This window comes from Poecilia latipinna, unplaced genomic scaffold (genome assembly GCF_001443285.1).
Source record: "Poecilia latipinna isolate Pla-1442-1.1 unplaced genomic scaffold, P_latipinna-1.0 Scaffold825, whole genome shotgun sequence".
NCBI lineage: Eukaryota > Metazoa > Chordata > Actinopteri > Cyprinodontiformes > Poeciliidae > Poecilia > Poecilia latipinna.
The window spans coordinates 239163-258947 of record NW_015113441.1 but is presented as its reverse complement, the minus strand read 5'-3'; the positions used below and the strand labels follow the sequence as shown (position 1 = coordinate 258947).

The window sequence follows — 19785 nt, the reverse complement described above, 5'->3', positions numbered from 1 at the left end:
CAGCAAACAATGTTATCTTGGGCCAAGATAAGCATATCACATTTGCTAAATATCACTGAGAACTAAAATGACCTGAAATGAAACTGAAGTTGAGATTTTTAGTAACATGTTCTGTTACTTTAGTGCATGTCTGACTAGCTTGTTAGCGTCTATCATTGCAAGGATAACTGTAGCTTTCAGAAAACAAATCTCTGATTACAATGATTACAACTGATTACAATGTCCCTTTAAAGAATCCAGTCTTCAAGTATAGTGGATCTTACTAAGGCCCTAGAATGTTTTGAGCACATGGCATCAAACTCCTTAAAATATCAGGATGAACAGCAATCTGGTAGTCTGTGCCAGGAAACCTAAAGCAGAACTCAGCTCAAAGAAAATATTTTAGACAACTATTTTACAATCAACCTGCAAACACTCACATTAACACCAAAATACATTAAAAATCTGCTGCTGTTGTATCAACCTTCCAGGACACCCGGGCCCAACATGGAGAAGCAGTATTCAGTTGTCATCATGCTCCAAAGATCTAGAACAAATTTCCAAAAAAACTGTAAAACTGCTGGAAGACAGAGTTCCTTTAAAGTTGGACTAAAAACCCATCTGCTTAGATTTACCTTTGGTTAGTAGTAAGTCAAACATTTATCAACATATTTGATGTGTATTTGCTTGATGAATTTGATGATGCCGTTTGACAAAATGTAATGTTTGTTTCATAATAAACTTGACCTGTACATCTCTATTTCAAGCAGTTTCCAGTGTAATACACACTTAGCCATGGAGTATGAGACCAGAGGCCATCACGAGCGTGTGTTTAGGAACGGTCTCTAAAGTAGCGAAGCGCTCACCTTCTGAGTGGAGGGAGTGGCTATAGAGATGCCCATGCCGCTTCCCGGCAGGACCGATAGCACTTTGTACTAAAGGGGGATAAAATTAAATGTTATTAGTTTAGGAAATTCATTAAAGTCAAACAACATGGATCTTAGAAAGTGTTCAACCTTTTATATTCTGGAAAATATTTTCTGGCCTACAGGAAGGTGGAAAAGCGAGAATACCTTCTGGATGTCTGTGATGTCCACTAGCTTGATCACTTTATTCTTCTTGGAGGCGCTGGATTTGGAGCTGGAGCTCTCGAAGCAAAGATAACTGACGGACAAAAAGGGAGGGAGGGAGTAATGTCAGTCAAAACTGTTCTTTATAATTTCTTCAGTGGCGAGTTCCTCAACACAAGCGACGAGGGTTAAGCTTACTTCTCTGTGACGTAAAGAACTCCATTCCTGATGTAGTCCGTGGGCATCTTCCTATCTCTGTTTATCAGACAACACCTCCAGCCGTTCTCGCACACTAAGACAGAAAAAAAATAAAGAAAAACCTCCGATTCAGTTTGCAGCCTTCGACAACCTCAGTTGAGTGTTTACAGTGGTTGTAGTAAGTTTCCTCACCCGCCAGAGGGCGCTCTGTTTCCGGCAGGTTGAAGATCTCGTGGAAGGGACCCTTTTTGGTGCTGTGGGAGCGACCCGCGTCGTCTTCTCTGCTCATGCCGCTGGGGACGGTGGCGAGGCTGCTCCGAGACGCCACCGGCTGAACCTGGTGCAGGCAGGGGGACGAGGAGAGGTAGGAAGAAACGGGAGGAAGAACAAACAAAAAAGAAACCCCAAAGAAAAGATGACAATAATGAGATAGTCAACAACAGCAACAAAAGAAAATGAAACAGAATGAGGGGGGAAGACAAAGAGGTGAAAAGAAGAGGAAAGGGGGATAAAAGAGGGAGAAACAGGTCACGTGACTGAAACATCCTCCATAAATCATCTTTGGTTGTTAGTACTGAACAATGCGCGGCTCTGCATGTGCACTTCATTGCGTCAGGCTCAGGTGTAACGTGCAAAGCAGAGAGGGAGGCTGCCATTCAATCAGCCTCTGTATGAGCACAAACCAAAATGACACTGGTTAGTCAGCAGCGTCTTCCTCCAGCACTCACACATTTCAAACCTTTTCACATTCTAAATGCATTTTATTGCATTTCATTATGTAATTGACCAACACAATGCAGTGCATAATTGGAAAGTGGAAGGAAAATGAAACGTAGCTTCTCAAACCTGATAAACAATAATATGAAAAGTGAGAGAAGCATTCTTTGCAGATGGGGAGCAAAAGGTTCCAAGTCTTACTGCACATTTTTAATTGGACTTTGACTAGGCCATCATAACTACTGAATATGATTTGTTCAAAACTGTTGCATTGCAGTTCTAGCGCCATGTTTACAGCCCTGAGAGCCATTTGTGTCTTTGGTCCAGTTCATTGAAATTTGCTTAGAGCCACAAAAGCTACATGAAGGAAATTAGCTAATTTTCACATGGTCTGCTATGGGATTTTATTATAATTTTTTTTTATGAGAAAATATATTTATATATTTTTGTCTTTAAATTTTAAAGTACAGAAAATCAAACTTGAACATTTTTTCAAGGGAATGCCTTAGAAAAAAAGCACAAATTTTGCAACTAAGAAGTGACTCCATTAAAAAGAACAACAGATTAATTGCTTAATAGCCAACATGCTCTATTTCCAGGTGATTAAAGTCATGGTTTTAAAGCTTAAACATACTTTACACTTCTCAACTGATCATTTATACTCTGAATTATGGGAATTAGCGTTTAGAATAAAAGCAAATGCACACCACACTTCTTAGATTTTTAAAATCTGTGTTATTTTCCATCCACAATGATGCTGTAGATCGATAAGCTGAATAAATGTGAAAAGGCTCAAGTTGTGTGTATACTTTTGCAAGGCACCGCGTGTAATAATGCCAACCTTCACACTAGAAATGGATCCTGAGTGCTTTATAGTTCCAGCTGCTCTACATACAACTGCCACATAAAACTACCAGCATTTATAATTCTGGGTTTATTAGTGTTTGCTAAGGTAAAAAATAAAAATAAAAAAAAGGGGGCTTTATAAAGTAGAATAATAATATAAAAGAAACAAAAACTGTTCTATGTGCATCTTGATTACTCTATAACACTACTTCTTATTGAGCATCTTGCCAGTGGATCAGAAATGTCAGAAATGTTGGTGGTTCATGGAGAACCAAGTCGTTAAAAAATAAAATACAACTTTTTTTTTAAATCTTAATTTCTCAAATATTTTCTGACATTTTTGATCCATTCCATTCACAGTCACTGTCGGGTGGGATCCCGAGGTGTCACGCATCTCACACACACACACACACACGCTTTGAGGTGAGCTTATGGCACACCCACAGGCACAGAGGAGTGAGGGGGGTGGGGAACCAAAGGATGGGGAGTGGGAGGGAAAGAGCACACACCAGAGCACCCTACCTTCTCAATGCAGGAGAGCTGAGAGAGAGAAACAACAGAATGTACCTGAGACCGAAGCCACGCATGCTCACACACCTTTACGTAACCACACAGACAGAACAGGAAGTGAGTGGGGCTTGTGATGATTTATTAAGAGTGCTGATATTTGGAGGCTTTTTGATCTTCGTTTGTTTTTCACTCCTCTACGTGGTAGTGGGGGGTGTGGAGGTGTTCAGAGCTTTCAAGTCTAACCTGTTTAGGAAAGAACTGAGAGGGAAAAAAATAAAAAACAAGGGAGGCGTTTAGACCCACTTACCCGCCGGGACACAGTGGCGTTGGTCCGCTCTTTGAGCTGGGGATCTGTGGGGAGGCTGTTCCACACGATGTATGGCGTGTCGTACTTGTCCCGAAGCTTCGGACAGCTCTTAAACAGGAAGTCTATGATGAAGAACTTGATACCGGCATACACTCCTGTGGGGAGGAGACACGGAAATGGACAAAGGTTAACACTCCAAGTTATCCAGTCAGTTTGTTGTCATTTCAATTAATACAAAAAAAAATACTAAATTCCATTTCAAATTGAATTTATTTCTAGTTTTTTCTAAAAAATAAAATGACAAATGGCAGAAAGTATTTTCAAAAACGTGGCTTTTATTTCAATTTCTGTTGTACGACAGAGTATTAGAGACCAATTATGAGAATGTAGTATTAATATTAGATTAAAAACGCAATCCTACCAGAAAAAAATATCTTAAAGTTAAGAGAAAAAAATAATTGTAATGGAAAAAAAACTACGATAGTGATCAGGATGTGATGTCAGCAGTTCATGTAGTTCTTACTTCAAAATAGACAGTTGTTTGCTTCATTGCTTCAAGGTCCTCCTGCTAATAATAATTAGATTCTGATGTGCTAAAAGATTATCTGTACAACTTGTACCAACAAATAACTTCACCAGATACGCAACTCTCCCAATGTAACTGTTTTCGTTGGAATTCCCATACAACTAAATATTACAGCCGTATTCTATTGTCCTTATTAAAAAAATAAGAATACTCATCCAAGTCTGACTATAATATTCTGTTGTAGAGCTGACCTGAATTTCAAGCCAAATGAAAAGAAATTGTAAAACACAAAACAAGATTGCGGCTAATCTCACTCTGAACTATGAGAATCCAAAGAATGCTTTGTTTAGGGGGGTAAAGTCCAGATTTTACCCCAAAAACTGAATATTCAAAAACATAAAATTTGATTAAACGATAAAGCAGATTTATCGCCCAGCCCAAGTTACGATTTCAAAACCACAAGAGTTTTCCTTCATGACGTTGCTAATTAAGTTCCTTTGGAACTAAAGTTCCTACATGATTTTTCATCAAAGGTTTCATGTTTCCTTCACCAACATGTCAAGAATTCTGTCCTTTTTTAGTCAAATTTCAATATATTTCTACAAGTATCCAGCTTTAAGCACTGAACCTGGAGAGATAAAAGGCTGAGATAACTGGTCAGTTTCGTCCCATACTTTCCAAAACCATTTACAAACAGATCAGATAAGCAACCAGCTGCCACTCACAGGCAGGGCAGAGGAAGGTTACACAGCTACTGTATGAATGCATTTGTTTGTGTGCAATGAATGAAGAAAGAAGAGCTCCATTTATTCGAGGTCCTTCGGCAATATTTAGAGAATGTCAGCTGGATGAAAGATAAATAAAAAAGGGGAAGTCTGTGTGTGTGTGTGTCTCACCCATCATAAAACCCATCAGCTTGTACGGGAGGACGCAGGAGAAGATGAAAGCAACCCACAGGCAGATGTAGAGCTTCCTGGTGCTGTCTGGCTGCACCCACATGAACAGACTGCAACACACACAAGAAAGAAATGCACACAGAATAAGTCGGAGTTTCACGGCATGCGGGGCAGGATGAGGTTTCAGGTGGAAGACTCACTTCTTTATCTTCTCCAGAACGTCGGCCATCTTACCGAAGATGTTCTGTGGAGAGAAAACACCAAAAACCATCACATTTTTCCTCCATTTTTTTATTTATTTTAAGATTGATTTTGTTTTCAAATAAAAAACATCCTACCTGAGCTTTTTGTGCAACATCGAGTACAAGCTGAAACTTTTCAGATACAGTTAGGTCTTCCTTTGGGGGCTCCTAAAAATATGAAGGTAAATTAGTAAATTAAACTAAAGTGCATTTTCTTCTGATCTAGAAGTCTTTGTCGTTCTCCTACCATGGGTTCAGACACTTCAGGCACAATGCTCCACTGAATCCTCCACCCTCTGACGGAAACAAAAAAAAAACCAATTTAACCAACACCTACCTTGTTTAACATTTAATCTGCTTTAATGCAAAAAATAAAATAAAATAAAATAAAGCACCTGGCAATGAGGTAATTCAAAGACAAGCGCAGGATGGCCAGGAAGAGGAACATGGGAATGGCCCAACCATGCCAAGCAGCATTCATGTAGATCTAAAGGAGAGAAAGAAACATTTAGTTAGCACCAGCAGCCATGAAGCCCTGCATGAAATCCAAAAAAATAAATTTCAGAAGTTGCTCAATTACTAATAAGACATTTATCCTTCTTTATCTCTACTTGGTAAATTTGTTTTTGTGTTTTCCATCCTAAAAATGCTGAAACTGAAGGTTTTGACTTGATAAAACAAGGGAAAACCTGGAAGGTTTTAAATGCTTTTGCAAGACCACAGAACAAGTGGCTGAAGACGATTTGGCACATCAATGAAGATCTAATTAGACCACAGCAGTCTTTGGCAGAGTCACTAAAACCTATAAACAGAAGTCACTGCCTCTCATTTCGGCTTTTCCTCATGAGCCGACGCCAACTGGGATCAATGCTTTTCCCTTTTAAATCCTAAAAACCAAGATGACATGTAGCGGTTTTATGTGCAGCTTTCACTCACAATGAAGGCAATAGCTGAGGTGTAGACAGAGTGCCAGTTAGATAAGGCGGAGAGGTTCCTTAAGAAGTTAGTGACAGGTCTGGCTCCTCGTTCTGAAAAAAACAACAACAAAAAGATGCGAAACATGGGTTAGAATTATTTCATACAAGTTTATATAATATAGTGTTTTGTGGTGACATTACATCACCATCTCTGTTTTTGGTTTGTGTGGGTGTTGTTTTTGCACTCACTGAGTCGCCTCATGTTTTCTGTCAACCTGAAAGGAGAAGAAGGAAATAAACAGGTTAGGAAAGTGCACAAAAAAAGAAAATTAAAATTTAACAAGTAGGAGGTCAGACCTCAATGTAGCCTTCATAAGTCTATGACTCACACTCCTTCATTAGAGGAAGAGAAATAAATCCTCCAACTTCCTACATGCAAAATAAAAGCTGATCTAAAGATGCTGTCTAGCTACCAGGACAACACTACTAAATATTTTAAATATAAAGTCAGTTCAACAAGTTTTAACCATAAAATCTGAAAGAGCTCCAGTCTGTTGTCCCTCTCTGTATTCACCGGTTCCGTTTTGGAGGAAACCCGACTCACCTTTTAGCACTTAGCGGCTCCTCCGTCTCCACAGTGCTCTCCTCCGGCTGGAAGCGGAAGTCTTCTATGTAAACCCCGAACCGTTCATAGAGCCACTTCTGCAGCCGCGAACTCCACACCTCCTTCTGCTGCTGCTGCTTCTCCGCTAAACACAGAGGAAGCACAGCACACAGGTCAGAAGTGGAACTGTGGATACACACTGAGGTTGGTGTGGCACAAGTTTTCCCCCTTAAAACAGTATTTTAAGAAGTTATTGTAGTAAAATTGCATCTTTATTCTGCTAATTTTATGACTATATCTTCATAATTAAACAGAAATTCTATATATACTCCATCTATAACTTCTTAGTTAGGAACACAATGCTGTTCAACAAGACTCCTTACAACACCACTAATATTATTATTACTATTATGACTGAATTATTACGTTAACACTTTAAAGTACTGATTATTAAGGCAAATGAGCAACATGGTACATTAATGTGTGCTCACTTTGTTTTTCTGGTCTGAACACGCACCACAAGAGGCAGTGTTAGTTTGAGAAGATGAAGGAGCTCATTCTATCAAAGTTGACTTCCAGTGACTTCTCTGTGTGTGTGTGTGTGTGTGTGTGTGTGTGTGTGTGTGTGTGTCTGGCTTTAAGAGAAAGGAAGATGCCAGAGTGCTGTCAGTGGGGAGGGAGGCTGGAGCTAATTTAGAAAAATAGGTTATGATTGTGGATCACTTCATGTAGGTCAGATGAGTCCGAGTCTTACCTTGAGTCGAGGCTGAGGTGTGTGAAGGAGTGTTTGCAGAAGGAGGAATGATTGAAACTATGATTGTCGTTAATATTTTGTTTTGACTTAAAATTGGTAAATGCACTTAAGCTGCAAGTGTGTGTGTTACAGTCGTCACTCACACTGCGGTCTGATCTACAGCTGTCTCCATTTCAGTAGATCCTCTACAGCCCTTCCTGAAACCTGAAGCCCCGCCTCCATCTTTTTCATGTACTTTTCCCAAGCTCACCTCTCTCACTCGTTTCCCTTCTGAGCCCGACCCAACCCCTCCGCTCCTCCCTCGGCGACGTACCTGTGCCATTGTTGGAGGGCGACTGCTGTTTTCGGGGAGGCTGCGGTGGAGAGTCCTCCAATCTGAAGGTGGAGAAAGAGAAAAACACGGATGATTTGTGACGACACAAACGTTGGCGTCGCACGAGAAACGTCTTCGGAAACAACAGCTGCCATGACGGATTGATTGGAAGCAATTTTAGACACAATCTGTCCGAGTTGAGACAACAAGCTAACAGCAGGTGCTCAACAATGCCCGAGAAAAAAAAAAAAAAATTGAACCCTCTGCAAAATCAATGATATATTCTTCTTGAAATCTAATCTATAAATATAGACTCAGCTGTCACGATTCCTCAAAGCAGATGAAGAATATGACATGAATATAAGCAGCAGCTAAATGACAAGAAATTGTAAAATGAATGAAGGATTCCTTTGCCATCCATTGATTCCTTTGAGAAATCAATGGATGGCAAAAATCTTCTAATTCCTGCCTGAGCCAACTGGAAATCTTAAAAATCTGATTCTTCAATCATTAAACTATACACAAGTTAGATTCGCCTCTGCTCCTATCGTACATAATAACGAGTATTTCCTGTTAACCAGAGGATAAAACATTTCTAATATATTTTAATTGTGGTGTTTAAAGAGAAATCTAAATCAAAATTGGACTCTGATCACTTCATCTCCAAGATAAAAATGAAATGCGGTTAAGGACAATACTCTGTATTTTTATTCTTAACAGCTACAAATTTTTCTATGATACTAAATTAAATGCTAATCTTACCTCAAAGCAACTCTGTCACATTTTAAGCCATTTTTTGTTTTGGCAAGCCATAAGTAAACAATTGCTCCTCTGAGCCTCACAGGAGGTCTTTTCCTACGCTGGCCAACTGCTGATACATTATAATTCCTATTTAGGAGGAATTAAAATCATTTTTCTCTTCTTTTTTTTGTGTCTGATTTAGTTTCCCAGCAGACTCCAGCCAGCTGGAAGCGAGCGACTAGAAAATCAAAGCTCTGTGTTCAGGACTCCTGTGGCTTCTCCCACATTCCTGAGGCCGTGTGGCTGTACTGATAATCACTCTGAGATCTCCAGAGGAATCTCTCAGTGGCGAGTGGGTTGCACGCTAACCAGCCAGAGTCCCGCTGACACTAGCACAGCCACGGGGTCACACGGAGCGGACGGTTGCTCAGATCAGCTCGTGACTTGGTCCCGTTTTTTTCCGTCTCCTACGAAGCTCAGCTCCTTGAGGAATTCCCCGCCTACCAAGCAGCTGATGCTATTTATAACGGGAAGCCTTGGCTGCCGCCAGCACTGGTAAACAGACACACACTTTGACCTATGGTGAACTCTGCAGGGCCGAAACGAAGCATTCGCTCCAGCTCACCTCGTCCTGAGGACCTCGTTCATCTTCTGCTCCAGATCCAGCCGTTTACTCCGCTCCCTCTCCAGCTCCTGCCGCAGCGAGTCCACATTGGTCTCTTCCCGCAACTTCCTCAGCTCCTCCTCTAGAAAAGGATAGAAATTCAGGAGTTCAGTTTGCAGGATTCCCTTAGTGAGACGACAAAGCAGTCGTAAAGAGAGGCGCACACACAGAGTCAAAGTTTAAACTGACTTTCGAGCAGTTTTTGAGACGTACGACGCTTTCATTTCCTCATTCGGTTTCACATCACTAACAGAAACAGGAAAGGGAAAAAAAAGAAAAGAAAAAAAGCGAGCTTTTGTTTTAAAAGTGGAGTCCGGATCAACCTACATAAGCTGGTTTCAGGTATCAGGACTTTCAGAGTGTCGACTGCAGCATCAGCAGAGTTTCCTCTCACACTATTGTCCCGGACTAAAGGGACACATGAATATTGGAGGAGGGAAGAGGCCAAGAAAAGCGGGCAGAAGCGATGGCGCTGTAATGCTGCTCAAAAATACGCATTAAATCCCCCAAATGCAGAGAAATAATCTTCATTAAACATGGATCCTATGATAGTTATGAGAAAGAGCCATGGTGTATATTTATCACACATCCATTAAGGGTTTTAATTCACAAAAACAATTTGGCTGTCGCGGTTTCGTTCTCAGCCAATTTCACGTATTACTTTTGTCCTTCATCGCCTCCCTTTAATGCTAATGAAACATTTACTGTCTGGACCGCCAGCTGCTCAGGCATCAGCTTAACATGGAGTCAAAAGGTTTACACTTTGGTTGCCCCGTTTCCATTTTACATCTCACTGGACAGAGTGCAAAATATTAATTTAAACTAAAAAAAAAGAAATCCCTCCATTTTGATAACGATGTTTAAAGTACATAGTATAAGGCAACTTTTCTTTAAATTATGCATATCAGTAACTCATGGAGCCATTTAGGAATAATTACAAAGAAAGAATCCAAACAAAGTGTGTTCAGGTACCTGACCTTCCTGCTCAAATTAAAAGCTTAAACACAACATACAAAGAAAGTCCCAAAAAAAAAAAAATTCTTGCCAAGTTTTTTGGCACTTAGCCAAGAGAAATAATTTTGGATATTCTTGCTGACCTAAAAACAAGAAATGTTTAATCTGATTTAATTTCAAACAGTGAGAAATCTTGAAAACACTTAATTGTAACTTTCTATTATTTTGACCATTACTTTTGTTTTACCAGTCCCTCGAGATAAAAATCTTTTTTTTTTTTTTAAAGGGAGACCTGGCTTTTGTCTGGTTCTCTAAAATGCATTTGCTCTAAAAAATAAAATTCAGCAGCGATAGAAACGCAAGTCAGTATCGAGAACTCCTTAAAGCTTATTTATGCAACGCTATTCTAATCTCGCCTTCAACACTTCTGCACATGACCAAACTGTAGCCTCGCTCGGTGACTGGTACGGCCTTTACGGCATAAGCAAGTGGCTGGTCAAAGGTTGACAAAGGGGAGTAAGCGGCTTAATGCTCGCCTGACGGCGCCACGCCAGAACCTTCCACAGCTGAATATAAACCTGATAAAACACAGACAGAAGCTGGAAAGCGTTTGCGGCAGATGTACTTCTGCACAAAAACAGACAATAAAAAGTTGTGTTTGAGTAGCTGATCTCTTGTCGGTTCCTCTGGTTGAAACAGAAGTTCATCTTAATTTTTTTTTTTAAAAAGTACATGAAAGAAAATGTGCCTCGTCCCAGAAGTCCATCCAGGACACCGCTGTGGAAATGGGGCATCCAGCTTGTGATACAACGCAGCATGACACAATACGCTATGTGTGTCAGACAAAAAGAGCGGGAGTACAGTCATGCCCCTGTTCCAGAGTGGCTCTATAGAGTTAGATACCATATTAATAATTCTGTCAATATGCCTGCCTGTTCTGCTTCTAAAATAGCACTGCTGACTTCTAGAGAAAATGCTCTAAGTTAAAGTATCACAGGGCATCTTTGGCAAACTGAAGGTCAGGAACTGAACCATTTATCTGCAGCACAGAATAAGGATTAGCGAAATGTCAAGGCAAGAGTGGTCACTTTGAATCACAGTGACCTTCCTCCGGTGCGAGCTTCTAGGAAAAAGGAGGGGGAGGAGAATTAGGTGCTGGAAACCAGAAGAGGATAACATCTGGAAAACCATTTTTTAATCCCATTTACAGTTATAATTTGAGTTTAGGGATGGTGTGTTACTGAGGTATGAAAAGGTTTTAAAGGCTATTGAAACTGGTGATTAAGTTTGGTAATATTTTCTTGATTGGTTACTTATTCAAAAGTTACTGAATAAGTGACCAACCACAGTATCAGCATTTCTTAAAATCAAATTTAAGACTTTAAGATGTTTTAATGTCACCTTGAAAGAAATTTAAAACCAAAAAACGATGAATGCAGGGGAAATGGTTGAGGGATCCGGTATTACAATAAATCATAGCTAACATTTCTGTGGTTTGAAGCTCTTGGTAATAACTTGCTGCCAAACTTAAAGGTTTTTTGCACATAGCCTCGTATGAATTGCCAAGAGAAGTGATGAACAGTGGCAAAAACAATGTCATCCAGCCAACTGCCCATAAATTTGCACTTACTCATGATAGATGCAAAACAGCTAGCTAGCTTGCGTACTAGGGTATCTTAGCAGCTAGTTAGCGGTAGCGTCGACCCACTTGCGTCACAGAACGCAAAGGAGATGTCTGCGTGCAATTCAAACTCATGCCCGACAAAAAAGTCTTGCAAGGAAATAAAAATAATAAAAATACAAAAATGCACAAGATTAATTAGTTCTTCCAAAGCAAAATTTAAGACCTTTTGATTGACAACTTATTTCATTGCTTTTTTTTGAAGAAAGACATTTTAAGGGATAGATTTTAGACGTGACTTTTAGACTTTAAGGATGAGCAGACACTCTGCAGCACAATGTTCTTTAAAACATGTTTTAACCAATTTCATGTCCACCATTGTAGATCAAACCAAGCATGAAGCTGTACAAAGATAAATTAAGATGGTTTATTACAATCTGGACAAACAATTTGTTTTCACAAACCGTTATGTTTTTTGTTTGTTTGTTTTGGGAGGGGTGAGGGGGTGCTTAGAATAAAATGACTCAAAGATAGAATCTTGAATTGTTCCATCAGTTGGCAACTCCATTGTGGTCATTTCCTTTTGCTCCAAAAATGCTGCCAACCACAACTAGAACAGCAGTTGATGATGAAACTTCCTGTTCCTGTGCAGGCACACAGCCTCTTGGTGCTTGTGACAACAATCATGAACTGCAACCATTAAAGGGAAACTTGCTGGTGACCAACAACAACAACATGGCGTTGACATTTTTTGTTGTCGTTTTGCGGTTGATGCTGTTGATTACGTCGACCAAAGCAAAGGTAGATTAAGCGATTACCAAAACCAACACGTGAAACAACTTTTATGCACCATTAAATCTCTAAGAAAAATGTACTCTTGATTGGTCAAAATCCAGGTTCTATTTCTGACTAGACAAGTGAAAAGACACCTCAGAGGAAGAGATGAAAGCTTGCTGAGAGTTAGCCAAACTATGATCAGCTATAAAGGATCTTATTTCTGCTCACATGTACCTCAGGTGTATAAATATAACCTAGCTTAAAAATAATTTTAAAAAATCAAATTACATCTTAGTAAAATTCTAAAACCCTTTGGCCACAATTTCCAGAGTCTAAAGGTCACAAACTTACTGAGGTTGAAGTTACTTTTATGGCTTTTGATCCTATCCACTGCTCCACTGTAGAGCAGCTCAAATCTGTCAAAGGTGCAGTCCTCCAACTTGCATATGCCCATACGTCTCTGTAGCCGTCCACTTCCTGGGACGCTTGCGCAGGACGGGGACGGCAGGGTGGCCGCCTTGGGCTTGTCCTGAAATTGCGCCAGGGCTTCCCGCTGTTCGGCCTCTTTCTGCTCCAGAAACTACTCAAAGTTCCCCCAAACGCCGAGCTACAGCGTGCGCCACATTTAAGTTTCATCCATAAGGTGAGGCAAGCGGCTGGAGGACAGGATCCTGTAGGCAAATTTTAATCAGTCGCAACAAAGCAGGGCCTGCACGCAGAGTGATGGTCGGTGGTGGAAACCCCTCCCTCTCTACCTCCATGCAGTGGAGGTAGAGAGGGAGGGGTGGGGCTTTGCTGGGTGTCTGGCGCACTCAGAGGGCTCAGAAGGAGAGATTTCCAAACACACCAGAGTGGTCAAATTATCTAAAAAACATCTTTCTGAACAACTTTGTAAAAATATGTCTCAAATCATTTGGCTTTTAGCAACTTTGCTATTGTATAGTGCTTTGGTATACTGTAAATACTGTACAAGATGCTTCCTTTTAACAAACTGGGTAAACTTTTAAGACCTGAAAGGGAAAAGTACAGCACCGCTTTCTCTAAACCAGTGCAGAGACAATGGCTCCTTTCAGTAAAGGATGGAGGAGGAGGTGGGGGACTCGGTGGTGGTGGGGTGTGTGGGGAGACACAGAGAAAATCAGCCGCTTCACACTGGCCTCTTATTGTTCACATGTACAACAATGTTTGCCAAAGCACTAGTTGACTTGGACATAAGGTTTGGGGCCTCCAGCCAGTCTGCAGATCGTCAGACCGACCAATGGAGAAGCCCAGATCGCGGATGGAGGGGAGGGCGTAGCAAACAAAACCAGCTCAAACAGCGCTAAGCAAGAGGTTGAGATAAGATGAAAAGCGGGCTTAGTTTGTTTGCTCTACCTAGTGTTTAAAAAGCTTATGGTTGTGTATTTTCAGCTGTAAACAAGTTAAACTCAAAATGTCAAGAATGTCAGTTAAAGTTCAAATCAAGTCATGATATTTCATAGTTGGATTCAAAGTGTAATGAATCAGAGGAACTAAAACCTTTGTATATCTACACTGATATGAGGGGAATCTTATATCCATACATGGGTGAGTGATCAAATTTTATTTTTAAAGTCTAATACACGCCTGAAACAAGAAGTCACTTATATTCTGTCAATTTTTAGGGATGCACCAGTCTGATACATGAGGCTTGAATTGACTTCAAATTTTTCTTTTTTGTGTGTACCAAATTTGAAATTTGATAACTCTGCACCAGCTCACCGTACTTAAATCCACTAACAGATTGGCCAAATATGCAAAAACGACTTTACAACCAAGACGAATAAAAAACTGAAATGACAAAAACAATAAGTTGACTACCTTTGTCAAACATGTAAAAATAAATTGCAACAAAACTATCGAGTGGTTCAGAAAGTGCAAATAGGAATTATGAGTATGATGTAAAAAAAAAAAAACAAAAAAAAAACAACACATGAATAGATCTTCTTTTATGGATCAGTCACATTGCCACCGATATCAGATATTTGCATCAGTCCCAATTTTTTCATTATTGGGACTGATGCAGTTAATATCTGCTCAGTGCATCTCCATATATTTTGACTCAATTTCTCAGAACTACTTGTTTTATGTAGACTTTAAGTATAACTTGTTAGTAGAGATTTTTGACAAGTACTAATAATTCAGAATGCTGTTTAGAGATTCACAAAAAAAAACAAAACAAACAAAAAAAACTACCAGTTACTGTTTCTCTGTCACCCTGACCTGACTGATGAACTCTGAGATTTAAGGTCTTGAATAAATGTGGGAAAAAGGTCAAGAGATCTGACTAGTTTGTCGTGTCGGATCATCTCAAGAAAAAAAAAAAAAAACTGACTAATTTTCACCACTTCCTGATTACATGAAGTTTCATTATTGCTTATAAAACAAACCGTAAAGCCCGTCATGAAGAAAAGTGACAGACCCTGTGGACTGACATTTCCTTCAGCAATTGCTGATGACCCCCATCAATCCCGATAAGTGCACCTTTAATGTTTTTCCAAGTATTTCCAGTTTATTTTCAGTAATCTCCATAATGCAGTAATCCAGTTTGTGCTCGGGCTAAACAAAGAAAGAAAATCTTATGTTGTTTAATCGCATCTAGAATTCCTCTGCCTCCCACTCAGACCCAGCTATCCCTCAATGACCTAAATTTCGCTCAAATTCACGGTCTTCCTCTTCAGTTCAGGGACAGATTCTCCGTCGACGCCACGGTTGTCTGGGAAATGACAGAGGCGCTCCTCCATCGATTGATTTGGGAAGGACGGCATGTACAAGTTTGCTTAACCAAGATTCATGTCGATGCCAGAGGAGAAACAGGAGCCCATTATAAACAATCTAGATAAACAACAAGCTAATATGTTGTCAGCAGGCTAGATCTAATCTGCTTGTTTGCGAACAATAAGCATATCAAACGTTTCATAACATATCTAGCTGCAGTTTCCCCTGCAGTGAACAGTAAATTTATGCAATAACCATCGACTGTGAAACCCCTTCTGATTCAGAATGCTTTATAGCAGATTGATGGATATCTATGGGTTTTGTTTGCATCAATAAAAGGCCTATAAATCCCAGACTATTTCTTCTATTCTTCAATGGCTCCGGCTGCATTTTCTCATTAGTTGCAAGGCCTTCAACTCTAAAGCTCAAACACACATCATTTACAAGGAGGGATATTGATTTCTTCTGCAACACTTCTATAAATCTGTGTTGCAGAATGCTCCTTAGTCCCACGGTGGCTGTCCAAGAGGTTTACAGTTACCCGATTCCAACCCGTGGAGCAGAAAAGCTGCAATATTTTTTTTAAAAATAAAGATTTTATTAAGAGTTTCAAAAATTGAGAAAACATCTATTTGGATACACTTTTTGCATGTTACTGATTAGATCAGTGTTGAATACTTCTTGATGATGATGATTCAAGAACATGATCTACACTTACTGCTGCTAAGCAGAGAGCATGAACTAAAAATTACAGAGCTAATTCCTCTCCAGTTGCATTAGCTTTTGCGTGCGCAGCTGCAGAGCGCCTCCTGTTTGGTGTGTGTACCATGTCGGAGTGTGTTCCCCTGCCCGGTTTGAAGTAGGGCAGCAGCTCGGACACCGCATTGATCCGCTGCAGAGTTTAAAGCGTCGTGCGCTGACCTTCAATACAAACCAAACAGGAAACACACGCGGCGCTTTCTAACTTCATAGAACTGTAAAAAAAAAAGTACAACAAAGAGAGGGCCCGACTACAACAAAATCAAACGCCTGATGTGCTTTCTAAGATAAAATAAATAAAAAAAATATATATATATATATATATATATATATATATATATATATATATATAGTTACAGGCATTATGAAAATGTAGAGGTAAAAAGATCTAAGAGGAGGAAGCAGTGGGAAGCTACGAAAGCTTAGCACATTAAGCCGGCTAATATAACGGCATGAGGTGATTTCCACTGGTACCACCCTCTGACATTACACCACCAGCAGGAGGATCGGTTCATTTCAACTCTTTAACGTAGCCGTTTGCACAAAGGGATTTTATATGGAACCCGGGAAATTAGCTCAATGCTAAAACCCTTCAATCTAATATTCCTGTTCTGTTTGCCAACAAGAAAAAAAAGAAAAAAAAGGAAGCCAGCTGGTCTGCAACTAATGTGTGGGCAACTGAATAATTAATAGAGATAATTAGTGTTTGCAGCAGTCAATCTTGGTACTTTTTATTTGTAAACACTTAAATCACTAAAGAAGCTAAAAAAAAAAAGATAGAGATCAATAATATGTAGGTTAATTGTAATCAATGGCATCCTCTCAAATTTCAGAAACAATATCTAAACTACATGTGATATTGATCATGTGCAAGCCCTATTGGAAAAATCTAATCTAAACCCCAGTACAGACAACACTGTGTGTAAGAGGCAAAAGGTTCTGCTAATAACACTCCTCAATGTGGAAGCTAGTATTTAGAGCAACATTTCCAGCATGAAAAGGTTGGCTCTTAACACCAGAGGTATATAGAATGAGAAAGTCCATTTTAATTCCAGTAGTTTGTCGCCTTTAGATCAGAAGGTACGTGTGAAGAAATGACTGAACATGAAACCGAAACGTAGAAAGGCAAAGGCAGAAAAAAGAGGAGAAAAAAAAAAAGCAGCAACAGTAACATCAAAAGACCGTCAGAAGTCACGATGCGTTCAGGCAGCTTTTCTTTGAGTAAAAATGTTCACAAATCAACTAGTTTAGAGACAATCTCAAATGGAGTCTTCAACTAGATCATATGTAGCGGAAATTACTTAAGGCATGAAAAAATATACTTTGTTATAAAACTAGTTAATAAGAGATGCAAGTTATTTACCGACGTGACAAATCTGGATTCTCCCTTCCCCCAACAATTCAAGTGTCTTTCACTACAGACTGTTTAAAACGAAAGAGGCTGCTGCACCTTCCTGTCTGTCTCGCGTTATTTAAAGATTAGAGAGCTAAAGGTTGGTGTGAAGTGTCAAGAAACTAAAAACCAGTTTCGACTGAGCTTCCGTTTGCCATATTTGACAACAGCACGCAAGAAACTAAACCAGAGGTGGACATTTATTTCATCTTCACTGATTTATCATGATCATTTTTTCAAGACATTTAAAAACTCCCCAAATTGTAAGTCAGAATGGCTAGTTTTACCATTTTCTCAACAATAACAGCATAATTAAATGCAGTTACTGTGTGCAGTATAGTGATACAAATCATTTTTATGTGGATGGTGTCCTAAAGAAGCATATTAAAAATGGGTATCGTTTTTCTAAAGATTTGTCACTTTCATTGAAACGACTATTTAAAAGAGGAGCAATAAACTGTTTTTGTTGTCACTATCAGAATAGCACCACAAATTATCATGATAAAACTAAGAACATGTAGCGCACCTCTAAACTGAATATTTACGCTTGCTCGTCTTTATGCATTTAAATTGTGTCTGACCATCTAAACAAGTAATATTAAGAGTTTATATTTTACCCTAATTTAGATTAGGGCTAATCTAAATTCCCTTTCAAATAAAAAAAAATAAAAAAAAGAGGTTGCCGTTTCAGTTCATAAAATATTTCTAGACCCGCTGGACTCCAACAAACTTCAAACTATAACTTGTTCTTCTATACACCTAGTCTGGAAAAGCTATTGCAAAATACAAGGTTTGCTAAAAGGTTTTGTTTCACACTTAATCTCTTCAGCTCACACTAATGACAAACTAAGTCTGCATCGGTTTGCTGACGTACAACCACACGCGCCGAGTTGTACGCCATTGTTTATTGTTTGACCACAATATCACGACGCAGGTAGAAATGGACAACATGGCCGCAGGGCTGGAAGCGCTGGGCTCCACTAGGTGGCGAGTCCGATTACGTCACCCAGAGACAGGAAACGAGATGAAGACAAATGGATAACTGGGAAATACGAGCGGGATGGAGAAGATGGAGTCCGAATGAGTAACATCATCTCTGCTCCAGTATTTTTTTCGGTTGCAGTCATTACGTTTCTTTCAAACATGTGACGAGAGGAAAATGAAAGGAGAACGATTTAACTCAAAGAGAATGTGGATGAATGGAGATAAAAGGCAAAGGAAAGTTGGAGGTTTTATTTAACGGATGAGAGCGAGAGAGAGAAAGTTCAGGGTAAAAAAATAAATGAGTAAAAACCAGGAAGAGCTCATGTAGCAGTGCAACAATGAAGCTGGACTTTTTAGCTCTGTAAGAGGCTTTAGAAGAGAGGACATGGCCTGAGGTATTCCCCATCACACACACACACACACACATATATATATACACACACACACTCCCTCTGCATCTCTTTCCATCTCCATTAGATATACAGGAACAAAGGGAAAGTGTGTGTATGTGGGCAGGGACGGTTCACAGTCCATTACACACCGCAGGACAACTCTTACTGGACAGCACAGAGAGCTCACTGTAATCATCGTCCAGATTTGTTCTTAACTGAGGAATGATGTAACGGTGATTCCCAAAGATCGTCGCTTAGTGTTAGGAATACAAGCTTTTAATTCAACTGGATGGAGAGAGAGGGGGGAAAAATACAGTTAGCTGTGATTATTTAATATGTCTAAGCGCTGGCTTCATAACAGAGGGCTTTTTCCGCCAGACGTCACAGAGCTGGTGTGCTGTCAGCTGCTGCGCTGAATGCAAATCTCATGCAGTCAAAGTGAAACTAAAAATAGGCCGGCAGCAGCGCAGTAATTATGCAAAGACAACCTCAAACTCTACAAATATTGAATAATAATAAAAACAATCTGGAGTAGTTTGACCGGAATATGGTTTGTGTGCATAAAAATAAAAAACGGGCACAACAGAGAAACCTACATGTGAGGCTTGAATCGCATAAAACAAAATCTGATTATGGCACAATTCATAATGGAACCACACAGGAAGCGGAATAGAAATTTGACACAAACCTTTGAAATGCATCCACTAACTGGCTTAGAGCGATTAAACGATGTTAGCATCAGACATTTCTTGTGAACAATGTTGGACTTTATGGCGGAATATAAGGCCAAGCTAAAAAAAAAAAAAAAAAAAAAAAAAAAAAAAAAAAAAAAAAAAAAAAAAAACAAAAAAAAAATTTGAGGAAAAAAAACAATCAAAAAACAAC

The 19785-nt window shown here is 39.5% G+C and overlaps 1 protein-coding gene across 1 annotated transcript in view; it reads right to left on the bottom strand.

The window, feature by feature from the left end:
* Positions 1–824: 824 nt before the first annotated feature.
* The window catches only part of gramd4a (GRAM domain containing 4a), a 43760-nt gene continuing 24799 nt past the window's right edge, over positions 825–19785 (bottom strand). Inside the window, exons 4-19 of the mRNA XM_015047401.1 lie at positions 9246–9366; positions 7880–7941; positions 6813–6957; positions 6458–6483; positions 6228–6319; positions 5687–5778; positions 5539–5587; positions 5388–5459; positions 5250–5293; positions 5050–5159; positions 3628–3782; positions 3333–3350; positions 1440–1584; positions 1248–1341; positions 1053–1143; positions 825–914 (exon numbers count right to left, since the gene is read on the bottom strand). Coding sequence (XP_014902887.1) covers positions 825–914; positions 1053–1143; positions 1248–1341; positions 1440–1584; positions 3333–3350; positions 3628–3782; positions 5050–5159; positions 5250–5293; positions 5388–5459; positions 5539–5587; positions 5687–5778; positions 6228–6319; positions 6458–6483; positions 6813–6957; positions 7880–7941; positions 9246–9366 — 1406 coding nt within the window. The remainder of the gene's footprint in view (positions 915–1052; positions 1144–1247; positions 1342–1439; positions 1585–3332; positions 3351–3627; positions 3783–5049; positions 5160–5249; positions 5294–5387; positions 5460–5538; positions 5588–5686; positions 5779–6227; positions 6320–6457; positions 6484–6812; positions 6958–7879; positions 7942–9245; positions 9367–19785) is intronic.